Raw genomic sequence first — 17,809 nt, forward strand, 5'->3', positions numbered from 1 at the left:
AATAGTAACAGTTGAGCGACCGTGCTAAAACCACAGAACTCGGGAATGCCTAACACTTTCTCCTGAGTTAACAGAATTCCTTACCCGAATTTTTGTATTTCGCGGACTATAAAACAGAGTCAAACTTCCTCGACTCAGGATTTTAACCAGTGACTTGGGACACCATAAATTATCCCAAGTGGCGACTCTGAATTTGAATAAATAATCCCATTTCAGTTTTGTCACTTTAATTTGAAAAACTCCCTTATACCCCTTTCGGGGTAGAAAAAGGAGGTGTGACAGCTCTGGCGATTCTGCTGGGGAAAAGAACCCAGAACTTCTGGTTTAGGGTTCAAAATTTGAGCTTAGAATAGCTTTTATAATTGGCTTTTCTTTATTATCTGATTTGTATTACATGTCTGGGCTAATGTGCTAAATGCCGATTTTTACCGCTTTGATATTATTTGAACTGTATATAAACTGCTGCGAAACCCTTCTCTTCTCATCTTAGGGAAAGTGCACGCTGGTGTGAATTCTTTTATGTTAGTCTCATACGCTAATTTAGAAAGAGGTTCAGACAAGTTACAAATCCGGATGACCTTTTGGTTCCCGGTACGTAGCCCCCCTCGGCTCGAGTTGTCCGCTCGGGTATACCAAGTCTAGAACTATACACCCAAGTTTTAAACTTAGAATAACTCAGCCTCATGCCAGATCCCTAATAGGAATGTTCGTTTGGATCATGTGCATTTGACTTTGAGGACTCAACATAGGGGTTGGGTCCATCTAGGACAGACGTACCCGAAAATAAAAAGATCAACCTGATGCATTTTTATGTGCTACTTGTTCATTTATTTGTTTCGGCCTCCATGTTGACCAGTTTCTAGATTAAGTGAGGAAAACCAAAAGAAAATCAAGTTCGGGGTATGAGAGAGAATTTTATCCGTTTTCCAAAATCCGGTATCCAAAATATCTCGAAACTCTGCCGAAAATTTTTGAAAAGAAGGAAAAAGGGAGAAAAAAATTATTTCAAAGTGTTTATATTTTTCAATTGCATCAAAACTGCCCGAACTACACAGGTTTGATTCTCACCAGATGTGGGATACGTAGGCAACCCTCATCGGGTCCAGCCCCGCTTTTGAAAATTTTGAAAAATATATGAAGTGTTGTCATTTTTATCGTGAATAAAATGGGTGATGCCGTTTTTGTATAAATAGCCGATTGTCCCAACAGGGACGCCGGAAGGCTGTGTTTGCAAGAATAGCCACCGACGGGTTTCTTTGTCAATTTTGGTCCCTTAGCTAGCACAACCCTAAAACCTTCCATTTCGAAGTGCTGAAGGGTCGTATTCGCAAAAGTAGCTTTGATATATTTGATCTTTTGCAAAATAAACCCTTTTTATCAGTTTTTTTTTAAAAATCACTTTGTCTTTAAACCAATCACCTTAATCTAATGTGCAGAATGAGCACAAGTCAAAATTTACCAATGAAAATTATGACCAAGATTCCGTTGGAACTACATATGTGATGGGAAGATTTGGGTAAGCCAGTACGAGACATGGTCAACCATTACTTGGGGGCGCTAACCGGATTACTAAAGATCAGGCCTAGGGGAGACATAATAAAAGTACTGGTGACATTTTGGGATCCAGCTCACAACGTTCTGTATTTCTCGGTCTTCGAACTCACACCTACTTTGGAGGAGATAACGGGTTATGCTGGGAGTGCCGAGGGTCTAAGACATAATACCTGGTCGCTCCAAGGGTCGTCACCCCACACAAGTTTCTAGATTTGCTAATAATAAGCAAGCAGGTCCAATATGCAGATTTGGCGGGTGGGTTTTCCACTCTATACTTCATATACCAGCGGTATGGACATATAGGGGGACTTGAAAACCCGGAAAGCAGAATCTGTAGTAAAAGGAACTGACCAAAATGGGAAGAGCGTAGATGTTTCGCTTTCATGGTGGCATTCTTGGGTCTTCTAGTGTTTCCTAGGAAGGATGCAAATATTGATCTACGGGTAGCCGGAGTCATTAATACTTTGATTACCAATGCCAAGAGCACTCTTACACCTATGATAGTGTCTGAAATATTCCGAGCTCTCACCGCTTGCAAAGCTGGAGTAGATTTTTTCGAAGGGTGCAATTTGTTACTACAAATATGGATGATTGAGCATCTGTGTCATCGCCCTCGGTATATGAATTACGGATCTATAGGGAAAAGTTGCATAGAGGAGTTTGATACAAGGGTCAGTGGGTTCAAGATGCCAGAAGGGGTCGGGGGTTGGATATCTTGTCTTCGTTCCGTAACTGCGAACCAAATAGAATGGATGTTGGGTTAGCTTCTTGTTAATGAGATTATATACATGCCTGCCACCGGTCCTCACTTCCTCCTAATGGGTCTCAGAATTATCCAACCTTATGCCCCATACCAAGTTTTGGGACAGCTAGGGCGATGTCAAATAATACCCAAGGATGAAGACCTTAGCATTCATGCAGTCGAGATCCGCTCTAATAGCCAATTTCATGAAGTAGTGGTTCGCCAGATCTGGAGTGAGTGCCAATACCTGATGGCAAACACCTGAGTACGTGATTTGTCGAAGGGGGAAGTCTCGTCCGGTTACCTTGCTTGGCATAAAAGAAGTCTTGAGTTTGGAGGACCAGCCAAAAGACCCCACCTCCAAGAATTTGTTGAAGCATCACATGAATAATGGGATTGGCTGACCAAAGAAAATGAGTATAGGGCCACCATAAGCAAGTGGAAAAGCAAGTCAGGGATCTTCAATTTGAGAGTGGTTTGCAAGTTGCTGCGGATGAGGGTGAAAAGAAAAGGTTAGCCAAAGAAAATGACGCCCTCCGAGCCCAAATCCAGAAGATGAAAATAACAGCTGAGAACCCTGCCAGAAGTGAAAAGGATGAGAAACTTATAGACAACCTTAGGCGGAAAGTATGTGATTATGGGTTTGATTTGGAAAAGACTGAGGGCGAACTAGCAAAGGCCCGAGCAAAGATGGCCAGGAATGCGGAGGAATGGGCATGTTTCATTCAACAGTTGAAGGAAAAACATGACAAAAGAATCATGGGGTTGGAGAAAAAGATCAATACCCTTGAGAGATAAATGACCAAGCAAGCAAAGAACTTCAAAGCAGAAAGAGAACACTGATATGCCTTGATGTCACAACCAGAAGAGGACCTGCAACAATTGTAAGAGCAAAATCATACTGCCACACAAGTTTTGAAGGCCAGATCTCAACAAATTGGACGTCTGTTACGAGAGAAGGGTGTTGTCAGGGAGAGGGTTAGAAGGATTACTGACTATATTGTGATGAAGTGCAACGAATGCAAGGACATGACCAGGTCCATGTTCTTTGCTGCAGTTATGATTTTTGTCCGTCAGATAATGGATGACCTATATCGCCTCCAAGAAGATATGGCACATAGGCCTGCGGTGAGACCAACTAATGTCCCGCGGGCCCCTAGAGCAGTAGTTGAGGCACTTATGTATTTCTAATTTTGTTTTTCGAGTTTGTATTTTCAGTTTCTTTTGGAGTCTGTTGGTCCACTTTCGGGTCTGTATTTTCAGTTTCTTTTGGAGTCTGCTAGTCAACTTTTGAGTCTGTATTGCAGTTTCTTTTAGAGTCTGTTAGTTTTTTATGTTTAAGTCTGAAGGATGGAGTCGTTGTAATAGAGGAAAATCAGAATGTTTTTATTTTATGAAAATTTGAAAACCCAAAAATATTTTTTTTATTTTGCATTTATCTCTTGAACTACGTAATGATCTGATTCATGCGACATCATGATACATAAGCAATCCCCATAGGATTTGATCATAACCATAAAATGAAAAAAAAAGAAAGAAAATGAAAAGAAAAGAAACTGAGTGGAAAGAAAGAATGGCAAAACAAGAGAACAAAAGCAAGAGAAAAAAGGAGCGACAAGAACCGAGTGGGAAAATCAATAGTGATTGAAAAGGGCAATAGTGAAAAAAGGAAAAAAAAGAGAGAAGAGAAAGTGCAAAGTGAAAAGAGTTGGTTAAAGCCAAGATGAAACATGCAATCATTCAAATATATAGTAGAAACTTTTAATTGTTTAGGTGCATTGCATCCCAAACGTGCGATTGCCTATCTGCTAAAATCTTAAACACTAACAAGTGTGCTATTGTTATTGAGCACAGGAAGGTGGTTAGTTTGTTTGGCATTCTGGAAACCCACCGTACAATACCAGGTCTAAACACAAGGCGATCATAGCTGGCAAAGAATTGGATGCAAGTGTTATTGACCCGCCGAGAGAGGAGGGGGAATCTGAGCCTGGTTTGAAAGAGGAGTTACATAAGTTGAAACACCAAATGGCCGAAATGTACCAGGCATGGATGAAAGGTCATCCTCCACCATCATACCCCGCCAACCCTACTTTCGTCCCACCACTGACTCAATCTCAAGAGCCCCAATTGTTGATCTATCCCAAAAACATGCACCAAGCTTCACCTCTTACCACCACTATCGTGGCACCACTTCCCAAACCATCCAAGCTCCACCAACCAAAACAACCACATACCCCCTCTGCTATCCACCCTTATCTTCATGACACCCCCACCAACTACACTCCATCGATTTTCGAGTGAGCCGGTATTCCAGGCCCAAGATAACCAGTACTATGCCCTAGAGCCCACCTTCAAAGTCCTAGATCACTACTCCTACACTCCCCACTTCGAGCTTCCTTTTGAAACTGATTAGCCACCCAAAAACACAGAGCAAGAGGAGATATTTAGGAAGGTAAAGAGCTTGGAGCAGTCGTTAAGAAATATGCAAGGGTTAGGGGTCCAAGTGAGCGTGGCTTATAAGGATCTATGCTTGTTTCCTGATGTCCAGCTACCTATCGGATTTAAAATGCCCTAGTTTGACTTGTATGACGGGCACGGAGACCCCGTGGCCCACTTGAGAGGATTTTGTAGCAAAATGAGGGGAGCCGGTAGGAGAGATGAATTGCTGATGGCATATTTTAGTCAAAGTTTGAGTGATGCGGCATTAGAATGGTACACCCGCCAGGACAACAACAGGTGGTACACTTGGGATGACTTGGCTCATACTTTTTCTCGGCATTTCCAGTTCAACGTACAAATTGTCCCAAATCACCTATCTTTGACTAAGATAGAGAAAAAGCCCAGTGAGAGATTCAGGGAGTATGGTTTCCGTTGGAGAGAACAGACGGCACGAGTCAACCCTCCAATGAAGGAAGATGAAATGGTGGATTTTTTCCTTCAAACCTTGGAGCCTGCTTACTTTGGTCATATGGTCTCGACCGTAGGTAAGTCTTTCAATAAAGTGGTGAAGATGAGAGGAATGGTAAAGGAGGGGCTCAAGTCGAGCAAGATCATGAGTCATGGGCGGCTTTCCAGTCGTGCCCCATGACCACTTGGGCACGCCCCGTGGCATCCTAGCAAGCCTCCCAATGCCTAGCGCCACGGACGGCCCCGTGGTCTTGGCCGCGCCAAGTGACAAACGCGCATGTGCCTCTGTCGCCCCAGAGATATCCCTCGCCAGCGCCCTACCAAAGGCGGATTCCAATAGCACCGCACGCGCAGACAACGCCGCGCGCACAGACCCTGATGCCAAAGACTATGATACTGACAACGGACCTGTTTTTGCCTTGTAGAAAACTAAGTCTTTTTCATTGTAAATATAGAGTAGTTTTATTCCATGTACTTCTATTATGTTTCTATAGCTTAATCAAGTCTAATCTTGTAGCTTTGGTTTATTTTTTTTAAATATTATTAGGGGGGATCAAGCGATCAAACTTTCTAGCAAGCTAACAATTCTCTGTACTAGTGTCTCTCCACCTCGACACCGCGTTGCCTTTCTGTAATAGCTTTCATTAATGCAATCAAGCTTTCTTTCATTCTCAATCCTCATTTCTGTTCTCTCAATTTCTCTTGGCATTGGTTTTCCCGTATGACACTGACAATCTAGTCTAGCTTACGGAGGGGACTTCAGTTGGCGGACAGTAACTGCACTGACATCAGTTGCTTAGCCTTACGTCGCCCTTCCAAGGAATATCAGGAAGGCGCAGCGTAACAGTTGGTATCAGAGCCTAGGCTCGACATCGGACAAGGGAACATATTGCCATTACCACCATTTCTGACCATGGTGAATCATGGGGACCGCATTGCGGCCCTTGAAGAGATGGTTGATAGATTGCGGCTTATTGTGGATACGGTGCCTGAACTAAGAACCAGCCTAGGGCAAAGGTTAGACGACCTGGACCGTAGGGTGCTCCAGGCCGAAGTTGACATAGAAAACATTAGTTGCGACTCCGAGGGAGACCGGAAAATGGCAACCACAGAGGCAGCCGAAATTTTTGGCAAATTCGAGGGACTCCAACAGGAGCGTACCGAGGATTTAGCTTACAGGGCACAAGAGGCAGATAGGGTGACTGCCATGCAACAAACTATTGATGACTTGACAGACAAACTCAATGTTGTCAATGCTGCTTTACAGGGCCTGCTTCGAGGCGGTGGAAACCAAATCGGGGGCGCTGTGAACCCCGCTTCCGTGACATAAAAACTAAGAATTCCTGAGCCAAAGCCATACGGTAGAGCTAGGAATGCCAAGGAAGTGGAAAATTTCATCTTTGACATCGAACAGTACTTTGATGCTATTGGAGGCCTAGAAGAAGCTAAGAAGGTAGCAACTGCTGCCATGTATCTTCAGGGTGATGCTAAACTTTGGTGGCGGGTGAAGTACAAAGCCATCAAGGCTGATGAAGATGCTCTCGAGACATGGGTAGAACTGAAGGCAGCTATACGCCTACAGTTTCCGAAAATGTGGAATACAATGCAAGGAGGAAGCTACGGGAGCTCCGCCAGACCAAGTCAGTGCGGGAATTCTCCGCGCTCATGCTAAACAAATGTGACATGGGGGACAAAGACAAGCTCTTCACCTTCCTAGAAGGGTTGAAACCTTATGCCCGCATGGAACTGCAAAGACAAAGGGTAGATACCCTACCCAAGGCGATCCAAGCAACTGAATGCCTTGGGGACTATCAAGTGGAAGCTCGGAAGGATCGACCTCAGCCGTCTGTCTGAGCGGGAGTCAAAGGGGGCCAACCTCGCAATGGTGGCTCTAGCAGAAGTGAGGGAGATCGGAGTGCAACCAAGTCTAAGGCTCCCTCCTCAGGTAGCAACAGTGCTGCGTCAAACAACAATGACCGGGGGAGAAAGCCTCCTTTGGGATGCCATCATTGCGGCGGACCACATTGGAATAATGAGTGTCCACATGCACAAATGAACGCCCATCAAGCCTTTGATGATGGGACAAATGACGACACAGATGATATAGACCAGACCGAGCCAGTAGGTGCCTTAAATGCAATAGTTAGCTCCATTTATGAGGCCTTAGCGGGAACCAGTGCTGGCATCCGTAAGAAGAAGGACCTCTGCCCAAGCACCAAGAAAGGGAAAAAGAAGGCGGATGAGAAGAATCCTTCTAAACAAGAGATGACCTTAATGTTCATTGAGATGAAGGTAAATGGCAAGCCCATTCGGGCGATGATAGACACGGGTGCTACCCACAACTACTTAGCCTCGACTCAGGTGGAGCGCCTTGGTCTAGTTGTAGGAAAGGGCAGAGGTAGTGTCAAGGCTATCAACTCACCTCCTCATCCAGTGGGTGGGATAGCCAAAGAAGTACCAGTGATGCTTGGCCCTTACGAAGGAAAATTCAACCTGCGTGTGGTGATCATAGATGACTTCGAGTTGATAGTTGGATTGGAATTCCTGAGGCAAATCAACACCATGCCTGTACCATATGCTGACATGTTACTGATGATGGGAGCAAACGGGACCAAGCCCTGCATTATCCCGTGCATGCCTATGAAGATGGCCATGGAAAACATCTCGGCCTTGCAGTTGAAGAAGGGGGTGAAAAGACATGAACCTACGTTCTTAGCAACCCTCTGCATTGAAGATGTAGAATGCTCCTCGGGTCCCATTCTTGAGCCCGTGAAGGAGCTACTACTAGAGTTTGAAGATGTCATGCCACAAGACATGCCAAAGCGACTTCCGCCTAGGCGCATTGTGGACCATGAAATTGAGCTGGTGCCAGGCGTGAAGCCACCCGCCCGGGCGCCTTACAGAATGTCACAACCCGAACTCACCGAGCTTCGGAGACAATTGACGGAAATGCTAGACACAGGGATCATCGTGCCCTCCAAATCCCCATACGGGTCCCCTGTGATATTCCAAAAGAAACATGATGGCAATCTATGACTCTGTGTGGACTATCGGGCTCTAAACAAAATTATTGTGAAGAACAAGTACCCAATTCCGCTAATGGCAGACTTGTTCGATAGACTGGGTGGTGCGACGGTGTTCACTAAAATAGACTTGAAGACAGGTTATTGGCAAGTTCGGATTGCAGAGGATGATGAGCACAAGACGACCTATGTGACAAGATATGGGTCGTACGATTTCCTGGTTATGCCATTCGGCTTGACTAACACCCCAGCTACGTTTTGCACTTTGATGAACCAAGTCTTCCGAGAGTACATTGATGAATTCGTGGTGGTATACTTGGATGACATTGTGGTATATAGCCAAACATTTGAGGAACACCTGATGCACTTGCGGAAGGTCCTAGCTCGATTGCGGGAGCATGAACTATATGCGAAGCTATCTAAGTGCTCCTTTGCTCAAAAGCAAATTGACTTCTTTGGACATGTCATCGAGGAAGGGTGGATCAAGATGGACCAGCAGAAGATTCAGGCAATCACAGATTGGCCGCCGCCTAAGGATATCCACGCCTTGAGGGCGTTCCTTGGTCTATGCAATTTCTATCAGCGATTTGTGAAAAAATACTCCCTCATTGCAGTACCATTGACAGAACTCCTCAAGAAGTTCACGCCTTGGGAATGGGGACCCAAGCGAGTGGAGGCTTTCAACGCATTGAAAGTGGCTATGTCTAGTAGCCCCATCTTGGCCATTCCTGATCTGGCCAAGCCATTCGAAGTACAAACAGATGCATCTGACTATGCCCTCGGTGGAGTCTTGCTACAAGAAGGGCATCTTGTAGCGTACGAGAGTCAGAAGCTAAAAGATACAGAGCGGCGCTATGCCGCCCATGAGAAAGAATTATTGGTTGTCGTCCACTACTTGCACCTCTGGAGGCACTATCTGCTGGGGACCCTATTTGTGGTCAAGACATACAACACAGCTGTTAGCCATTTCATGACCCAGCCAAAGTTGAATGGTCGACAGGCCAGTTGGTAGGAACTTTTAGCTGAATTCCACTTCAACTTGGAGTACCGAAGTGGGAAAATCAATCATGTTGCTGATGCGCTCAGTCAAAGAGCTGATCTAGCATCAGTGTGCCTACTCGCCACCCTAAGGGGGAGCGAAGTAGCCACCTCCATCAAGGACCAGATACAGGATTTACTCATCAAGGATCCTGCTGCACAATATTTGGTTGATTTGGTAGGACAGGGCAAGACTCACCAGTTCTACATGAAAGATGGTTTTCTAAAAGTGAAAGGGAACCGACTTTATGTTCCTAAAGGAGGAGATCTGCGAAGGACTCTTCTGGCTGAATGTCATGATACTCTGTGGGCCGTCCATCCTGGTGAGGAACACACCATGGCGTTACTTCGTCGTGCATATTATTGGCCTCAAATGGCCAATGACGTTGCTTAGTATGTGAAGACTTGTCTAGTATGCCAGAAGGACAAGTCGGACCGCTTAACACAAAAGGGACTCTTGGAACCACTAGCTATCCCAAAGAGACCTTGGAAAAGCGTTTCCCTGGATTTCATCACCAAATTTCCCAAGGTCGGAGATCTAACAACTATCTTAGTTGTGGTAGATCGGTTTTCCAAGTATGCTACCTTTATTGCTGCCCCATAATATATATATCAGCAGAAGATACAGCTCGACTCTTCTTCTCTCATGTCGTCAAATATTGGGGCCTGCCTAAAGACATTATTAGTGATCACGACTCACGCTTCACTAGTAACTTTTGGACCCAACTCTTTAAGTGCCTTGGGTCAAAGCTGAGTCACAGTTCAAGGTTTCATCCGCAATCTGATGTCCAGACAGAGCGGTTCAATGGCATGTTGGAGGAATATCTCCGTCACTTTGTAACCGGATCGCAAAAGAATTGAGTGAAGCTTCTGGATGCTGCTCAACTGTGTTTCAATTCACAAAAGAGCTTTAATACAAACAAAAACGCTTTTGAAATTGTTACCGGACAACAACCGCTACTCCCACACACAGTCAATGCACCAAATATGTCTAAATCTCCTCGAGCTGCTAGTTTCTCAAAAGAGTGGAAGCGAAATTTGGAGATAGTGTGGAGCTATCTTGTCAAGGCTCAAAAGTGGATGAAGAGACATGTTGATCAGAATCGTCGCTTTGTTGAATACCACGTAGGAGACAAAGTGATGGTCAAAATTCCAAAGCGTTACTTATTTGCGGGGGTCCATGACCCTCGCCTATTGCAAAAATACATTGGACCCTTGTCCATTGAAAGGCACATTGGGAAAGTTGTATACCGGGTGGATACCCCAGCTTGGTGGAAAATTCATCCTATCTTCCATGTCAGCCTCTTGAAACATTTTCGGGAAGACACGAAGGATCCTTCACGGAGCCAACTCACAATACCCAGTATTCGAGGGCCCAATTCAACCGGGGAAAGGCGTGTTGAAGCTATTCTTGATGATAGAGTGATTCATGCCTCAAGGAAAGATCATCAAGAGTTCTTGGTGAAATGGCAGGACTGTGATGCAGAGGAGAACACTTAGGAGAGGGTAACAAACCTCAAAGCCTACAAGATCCTAATTGAAGATTATCTTGCAAGTAAGGCGCCGAGGACGTTGCCAACTCAGGTTGGGGAGAATCTCATGGCGGCTTTCCAGCCGTGCCCCATGACCCCTTGGGCGCGCCCTGTGGCGTCCTAGCAAGCCTCCCAATGCCTAGCGCCACGGACGACCCCGTGGTCCTGGCCGTGCCAAGTGACAAGTGCGCATGTGCCTCTATCGCCCCACCGATATCCCTCGCTAGTGCCCAACCGCAAGCGGATGCCAACAGCGCCGCGCGCGCAGACCATGATGCCAAAGACTATGCTGCTGACACCAGATTTGTTTCTGCTTTGTAAAAAAACTAAGTCTTTTTCATTGTAAATATAGAGTAATTTTATTCCATATACTTCCATTATGTTTCTCTAGCTTAATCAAGTCTAGTCTTGTAGCTTTGGTTTATTTTTTTTTAAGTATTATTAGGGGGGATCAAGCAATCAAACTTTCTAGCAAGCAAACAATTCTCTGTACTGGTGTCTTTCCCCCTCGACACCGCGTTGCCTTTCTGTAATAGCTTTCATTAATGCAATCTGGCTTTCTTTCATTCTCAATCCTCATTTATGTTCTCTCAATTGCTCTTGACATTGGTTTTCCCGTACGACACTGACAATCTAGTCTAGCGTAAGGAGGGGACTTCAGTTAGCGGACAGTAACTACACTGACATCAGTTGCTTAGCCTTATGTCGCCCTTCCAAGGAATCTCAGGAAGGCGCCGCGTAACAATTACTCTGCCATCAAAGCAACCACACAAGTGATCCGGAATGGCACCGGGGGCATGTTAGGGAAAAAGAAGAAAGAAGATATTTCTATGGTCGTCTCAGGATCGTGGCCTGGTCCAAGAGGTCCACTGCACCATTACACCCAGCCTCGACCCCAGCCTCAAACCTACACCCAAACTCCATGTAATCCACTCCAACACTACTTCCCACCACCAAACCCTCAGTATTTAGTCAGGCCACCCCAATACCATGTTTATCACGCACAGTCATATGCTCAACCCCCTCCTTACCCAAAATGGCATGCACCAGCTCTACAAAATACTTACCCGCCTCCACAAATATACCGAAACCCTACTGGTCCAAGCTTTCACCCCAGAATGGACTATAGGAAGGAAAGACAGCAACAGAAGTGAACTTTCACCCCGCTTGGAGAGTCTTACACCAGTATATTTCAGAGGTTAAAGCAGTTAGGCGTTCTAAGGCCGATTGAGTCAAAATTACCAAATCCCCCTCCGAAGAACCTGGATTATTCCCTCATATATGCATATTATTCTGACGCTCTGAGGCATGACACAGAAAAGTGTTGGCATTTGAAGAGCGCCATCCAAGAGCTTATCGATACAAACCAGATTGAGGTCCAAAGCCTAGAAGCGCCCAACATCAATCAAAATCTATTGCCAGCCCATGCCGAAACACATATGATTGAGATAGTGTATAAGGATGGGAAGCCCGAGAAGCCTTCAAAGTCTATCATGATGATCCGTGCCAGTGAAAGTAATTCAGTCAAAACTCCAGTTGTTACAAATGCAACATCTTCGATAGTTGAGGGGTTAATAGACAAGCTAAGCTAAGCCGTTTGTGGTAGGCATGAAGGGATCCCCAGATGATGCTAAAGCAAAGCAAAGAAAGCTTAAGGTGGTCGTGCTGGGGGTAGCAAGTAAGCCTGTCATAATTGTAGAAGGAGCTCGCACGACTCCTATTTTCATTAAACCGGTGACCCAGCTGTCGGTAGATGACACCAAGGCCGTCCCGTGGAACTACAAGCGAGTAGTAGTAACTTATAAGGGGAAAGAAGTGGAAGAGAAAGTTAATGAAACCCGGGGTTTGACTCGTTCGGAGAGATGCTTTGCCCTAGAGGAATTAGGGAAAGCCAAGCCACTCAGAGATAGTCCAATTCTAGTGAAGAAACCAGTCACTGAAGAGGAGGTGGAAGAATTTTTGAGGAAAATGAAGGTGCAAGATTACTCCATAGTGGAACAATTGAGAAAGACCCCCGCTCGGATTTCTCTTCTATCACTATTGATACATTCAGACGAGCACCGCTGGGCTCTTATAAAGATTTTTAATGAAGCCCATGTTCTTGACAAGATCACAGTGAACCATTTGGAGAAGATTGCCAACAAGATATTCGAGGCAAGCAGGATTACCTTCTCAGATGATGAGTTGCCTTTGGAGGGTACGAAGCACAATCGGGCTCTTTATCTCACAGTGAAATACGAAGATTCTGTGGTCACATGGGTGCTAGTTGACAATGGTTCTGGTGAAAATATTTGCCCTCTCTCCACTCTACAGAAGTTGAAAATTGATACTGAAAGGATCTACAAGAACAATATATGTGTTCGAGGTTTTGACGGAGGGGGAAAGGATTCTGTTGGCGATATCATGCTCGAACTAACAATAGGACCGGTTGAATTTACCATGGAGTTCCAGCTACTAGATGTGGCCGTTTTTTCCAACTTTCTATTGGGTAGGCCCTGGATACATGTTACCAAAGCAGTCGCATCCTCTCTGCACCAGATGTTAAAGTTTGAGTGGGACAGACAAGATATCGTTGTGCATGGTGATAAGAACTTATGTGCTTACAATAATACATTTGTCCCGTTTATCGAGGCCAAAGATGATAAGGGGCCTTGGGTTTACCTGGTTTCTAAGACAGTGTCAGTTGAGAAGGTTCCAGAAGGGGAATGTATTCCAGGTCCAAAGCTAGCTTCTGCAACCGTCATGGTGGCAAATGAAATGTTGAAGAATGGTTTTGTACCAGGAAAGGGTCTGGGTGCATCTTTGCAAGGTATCGTGTAGCTAGTGTCTCTACAAGAAAATTTGGGTACATTTGGTCTGGGGTTCAAGCCCACAGGGGATGATGTGGAGAAGGCTAAAAAGTTGAAAAAGAAGGCATGGTCACTCCCTAAGCCTATCCCACTCCTCTCCAGGTCTTTCGTCAAGTCAGGGGTAGTGAAGCGTCCGGTGTCAGCAGTTCCAAAGCCTGTGGTTGACTTCGATGAAGAGTTGATTAAAAGGTTTCAGAGTCTATTTGATGAGGTGAACATGGTAGAAATTGGGGAACGTTCCAGCAAAGCAGAAGTACAGTTTATCAGGCCGAAAGTGAAGCTTAACAATTGGAATGCTACTTCTCTCCCTACTCGGAAGGAGTCTTGGTAGTTTGCTTTGTTTTCCTTTCTATTATCTGTATTATTCCAGGGTTGTAATCCAGATTTTTACTTTTCGCTTATTTTGATGTACAAACCCTCATATACTTTATTTTCAATGAAATGCAATTTTCTTTTTTCCATTACTCCTGATAGTGTCATTTTTGTCTTTCTTTATACAATTCTTTTTATACCGGTTTCAATGACATGACATGCATGAGGAATCTTCGGCCAAGTTTTAAAAGCCAATCTAACTATGAAATAATAATCTAAGAAATAGAGTGCGATGATGAAACAGAATATGATGAAGAAGCGGCATTTGAGGAAATTAGTAAAGAACTAAATCATTTTGAAGAGAAACCCAAGCCTAATTTGAATGAAATTGAAGCAATTAATTTAGGGGATCCAGATAATACTAGGGAAACCAAGATAAGCGTACACTTGGAACCACAAATCAAGGAAGAAATAATCAAAGCACTGTTTGAATATAAAGACATTTTTGCATGGTCATATGATGACATGCCGGGTTTGAGTACTGACTTGGTAGTTCACAAATTGCCAACTGACCCAGCATTCCCTCCCGTCAAGAAGAAGTTGAGGAAGTTTAAGACTGACATGAGTGTGAAGATTAAGGAAGAAATCACAAAACAGTTAGATGCAAAGGTCATTCGAGTCACGCGATACCCCACTTGGTTAGCTAATGGTGTGCCAGTACCAAAGAAGGATGGTAAGACCAGGGTATGCATTGATTAATGCAATCTCAACAAAGCAAGTCCAAAGGATAACTTCCCATTGTCAAATATTCACATTTTGATTGATAACTGTGACAAGCATGATATCGGGTCTTTAGTGGATTGTTATGCGGGATATCACCAGATTTTAATGGATAAGGAAGATGCAGAAAAGACAACGTTCATCATACCATGGGGAACGTATTGCTACAGGATAATGCCATTTGGTTTGAAAAATGCTAAGGCAACTTACATGAGGGAAATGACTACCGTGTTTCATGACATGATACATAAGGAAATTTAGGTCTATGCAGATGATGTGATCATCAAGTCAAGAAAGTTCAACCACGTCGAAGACTTGAGAATGTTTTTCCAGAGGCTCCGCAGGTACAATCTTAAGCTCAACCCTGAAAAGTGTGCATTTGGTGTTCCGTCTTGGAAACTTTTGGGGTTCATAGTCAGACAGTGAGGCATTGAGTTGGATTTGTCAAAGATCAAAGCTATCCAAGAATTGCCACCCCCAAGGATAAGACTGAGGTGATGAGTTTGCTCGGGCATTTAAACTACATCAGCAGGTTTATTGCTCAACTCACGACATTTTATGAGCCCATCTTTAAGTTGCTAAAGAAGGATGCTACTGTCAAATGGACTGATGAGTGACATCAGGCATTTGATAAGATCAAGGGGTACTTGTCAAACCCACCTGTGTTGGTCCCGCCGGAACCCGGGAGACATTTAGTTCTCTATTTGACAGTCCTGGATAATTCATTCAGTTGTGTGTTGGGTCAATATGACATCACTGACAGGAAGGAGCAAGCCATCTATTATCTCAGCAAGAAGTTCACATCCTATGGGGTTAAGTATACTCCCCTTGAAAGGACATGTTGCGCCCTAACTTGGGTGGCACAAAAGTTGAAACATTATCTGTCGTCCTACACTAGTTACCTCATTTCTCGCCTGGATCCTCTAAAGTATATCTTTCAGAAGCCTATGCCTACAGGAAGACTTGCAAAGTGACAGATTTTGCTCATAGAGTTTGACATCATCTATGTGACTCGAACCGCGATGAAAGCCGAAGCATTGGCCGATCATTTGGCCAAGAACCCGGTGGATGAAGAATATGAGCCATTGAGGACTTATTTTCCTGATGAAGAGGTGATGTATATTGACGAGGTGGAGCAGGATGAAAAGCTAGGTTGGAAACATTTCTTTGATGGAGCCGCTAACATGAAAAATGTCGAAATAGGGGTTGTGCTCATTTCTGAAATAGGGCATCACTATCCTGTTACGACCCAAATTCGTTTTTATTTTACTAACAACATGGCTGAGTACGAGGCATGGATTCTAGGTTTAAGGTTAACTGTAGATATGGGAGTCTAGGAAGTCTTGGTCTTTGGAGATTCAGATCTATTGGCGCACCAGATTTAGGGAGAATGGGAGACTCGGATTTAAAACTCATACTGTATCAACAATGTTTGCACGATCTTTGTCAATGGTTCAGATCAGTAGAGTTCAGGCATATTCCTAAGATCCATAATGAGGTTACCGATGCCTTGGCTACCTTGGCATCAATGTTACACCATCCAAATAAGGCTTATGATGACCCTCTGCATATGCAAGTTCGTGATCAGCATGCCTACTGTAATGTGGTTGTGTAGCAACTTGATGGTAAACTATGGTTCCATGATATCTGGGAATACATCAAGATGGGGGTGTATCCGGTATAGGCCACATGTGATCAAAAGAGAACAATTCGACGTTTGGCTAGTGATTTTTCTTAAGCAGGGGAATTTTGTACAAAAGAACTCCAGATCTTGGACTACTGAGGTGCATAGATGCTAAACAAGCCACGACTATCATGACCGAAATGCATTCCGGAGTTTGCGGACCGCATATGAGTGGGTATGTTTTGGCAAAGAAAATTCTTCGAGCAGGGTATTATTGCCTCACCATGGAATGCGATTGTATCAGCTTTGTGTGCAAGTGTCATCAATGTTAGGTACACGGTGATTTGATTCACTCTCCGCAGTCTGAGTTGCATACAATGTTCGCACCTTGGCCTTTTTTGCTTGGGGAATGGATGTCATTGGACCAATTGAGCCAGCAGCATCAAATGGGCACAGGTTTATTCTAGTGACCATCGACTATTTCACTAAGTGGGTTGAAGCTATGAATTTCAAATCTGTGACCAAGAAGGCAGTGGTCGATTTTGTTCATTCAAACATCATGTGCCGGTTTGGAATTCCCAAGGTAATCATCACGGACAATGGTGCTAATCTTAACAGCCATTTGATGAACGAAGTATGCCAATAGTTCAAGATTACACATCATAATTCCACTCCGTATCGCCCCAAGGCAATGGAGCTGTTGAGGCGGCTAACAAGAACATAAAAAAGATACTTTGAAGATGGTGCAAGGTTCTAGGCAATGACATGAAAAGTTGCCTTTTGCGTTGTTGGGTTACCGCAATACTATTCGCACTTTAGTAGGTGCAACTCCTTATTTATTGGTATATTGTACTGAAGCAGCACAGAAGTTGAAATTTCATCCCTTCGAATTGTTGCTGAAGCAAAAATTGATGATAATGAGTGGGTCAAAACCCGATTGGAGCAATTAAGTCTGATTGATGAAAAAAGACTGGCAGCAGTATGTCATGCTCAATTGTATCAGAAGAGGATAACGAGAGCATACAACAAAAAGGTGTGTCCCTAGAAATTTGAAGTGGGTCGGCAAGTGTTGAAACACATCCTTCCACATCAGGCTGAAGCTAAGGGCAAGTTTTCCCTAAATTGGGTAGGGTTGTTCATTGTAACACGAGTGTTATCCAATGGTGCTTTGAATTTAATAGATATAGAAGGCAAATGTGTAGATATGGCTATCAATTCTGACGCAGTCAAAAGATGTTATGTATGATTTCTTTGGTTTGTCTAATTGCATCATTTGTACTTGGCATGTTTTGAAGATTGAAATGACGAAGACATTTTATTCTGCTATCTAAACACTTTATCCTGTGTAACCCCTTTTGAGCCTTATTTATTTTCTTTCATACCCCTCTTTTGGGATCAAAAGCAGAGTTTAGAAATACAGATACAGAAGATAAATTAAAAAAAGAATA

At 44.0% G+C, this 17,809-nt stretch overlaps 2 protein-coding genes across 2 annotated transcripts; both read left to right on the forward strand.

The window, feature by feature from the left end:
• Positions 1 to 7,255: 7,255 nt before the first annotated feature.
• Positions 7,256 to 8,239, forward strand: LOC138870340 (uncharacterized). The gene has a single exon (XM_070148137.1). It carries the CDS (start codon positions 7,256 to 7,258, stop codon positions 8,237 to 8,239), a length of 984 nt encoding a protein of 327 aa, XP_070004238.1.
• Positions 8,240 to 10,251: 2,012 nt separating this feature from the next.
• LOC138870341 (uncharacterized) lies at positions 10,252 to 10,764 on the forward strand. The gene has a single exon (XM_070148138.1). The coding sequence runs from the start codon at positions 10,252 to 10,254 to the stop codon at positions 10,762 to 10,764; it is 513 nt and encodes a 170-aa protein (XP_070004239.1).
• The last annotated feature ends 7,045 nt before the right edge of the window (positions 10,765 to 17,809 follow it).

The sequence above is a fragment of the Nicotiana sylvestris genome, chromosome 6, assembly GCF_000393655.2.
Source record: "Nicotiana sylvestris chromosome 6, ASM39365v2, whole genome shotgun sequence".
Taxonomy (NCBI): Eukaryota; Viridiplantae; Streptophyta; class Magnoliopsida; order Solanales; family Solanaceae; genus Nicotiana; species Nicotiana sylvestris.

What these genes read in the sequence shown, in the direction of transcription:
- LOC138870340 (XM_070148137.1), top strand. Translation starts at nt 7,256, where the DNA reads ATGAACGCCCATCAAGCCTTTGATGATGGGACAAATGACGACACAGAT.
- LOC138870341 (XM_070148138.1), top strand. Translation starts at nt 10,252, where the DNA reads ATGTCTAAATCTCCTCGAGCTGCTAGTTTCTCAAAAGAGTGGAAGCGA.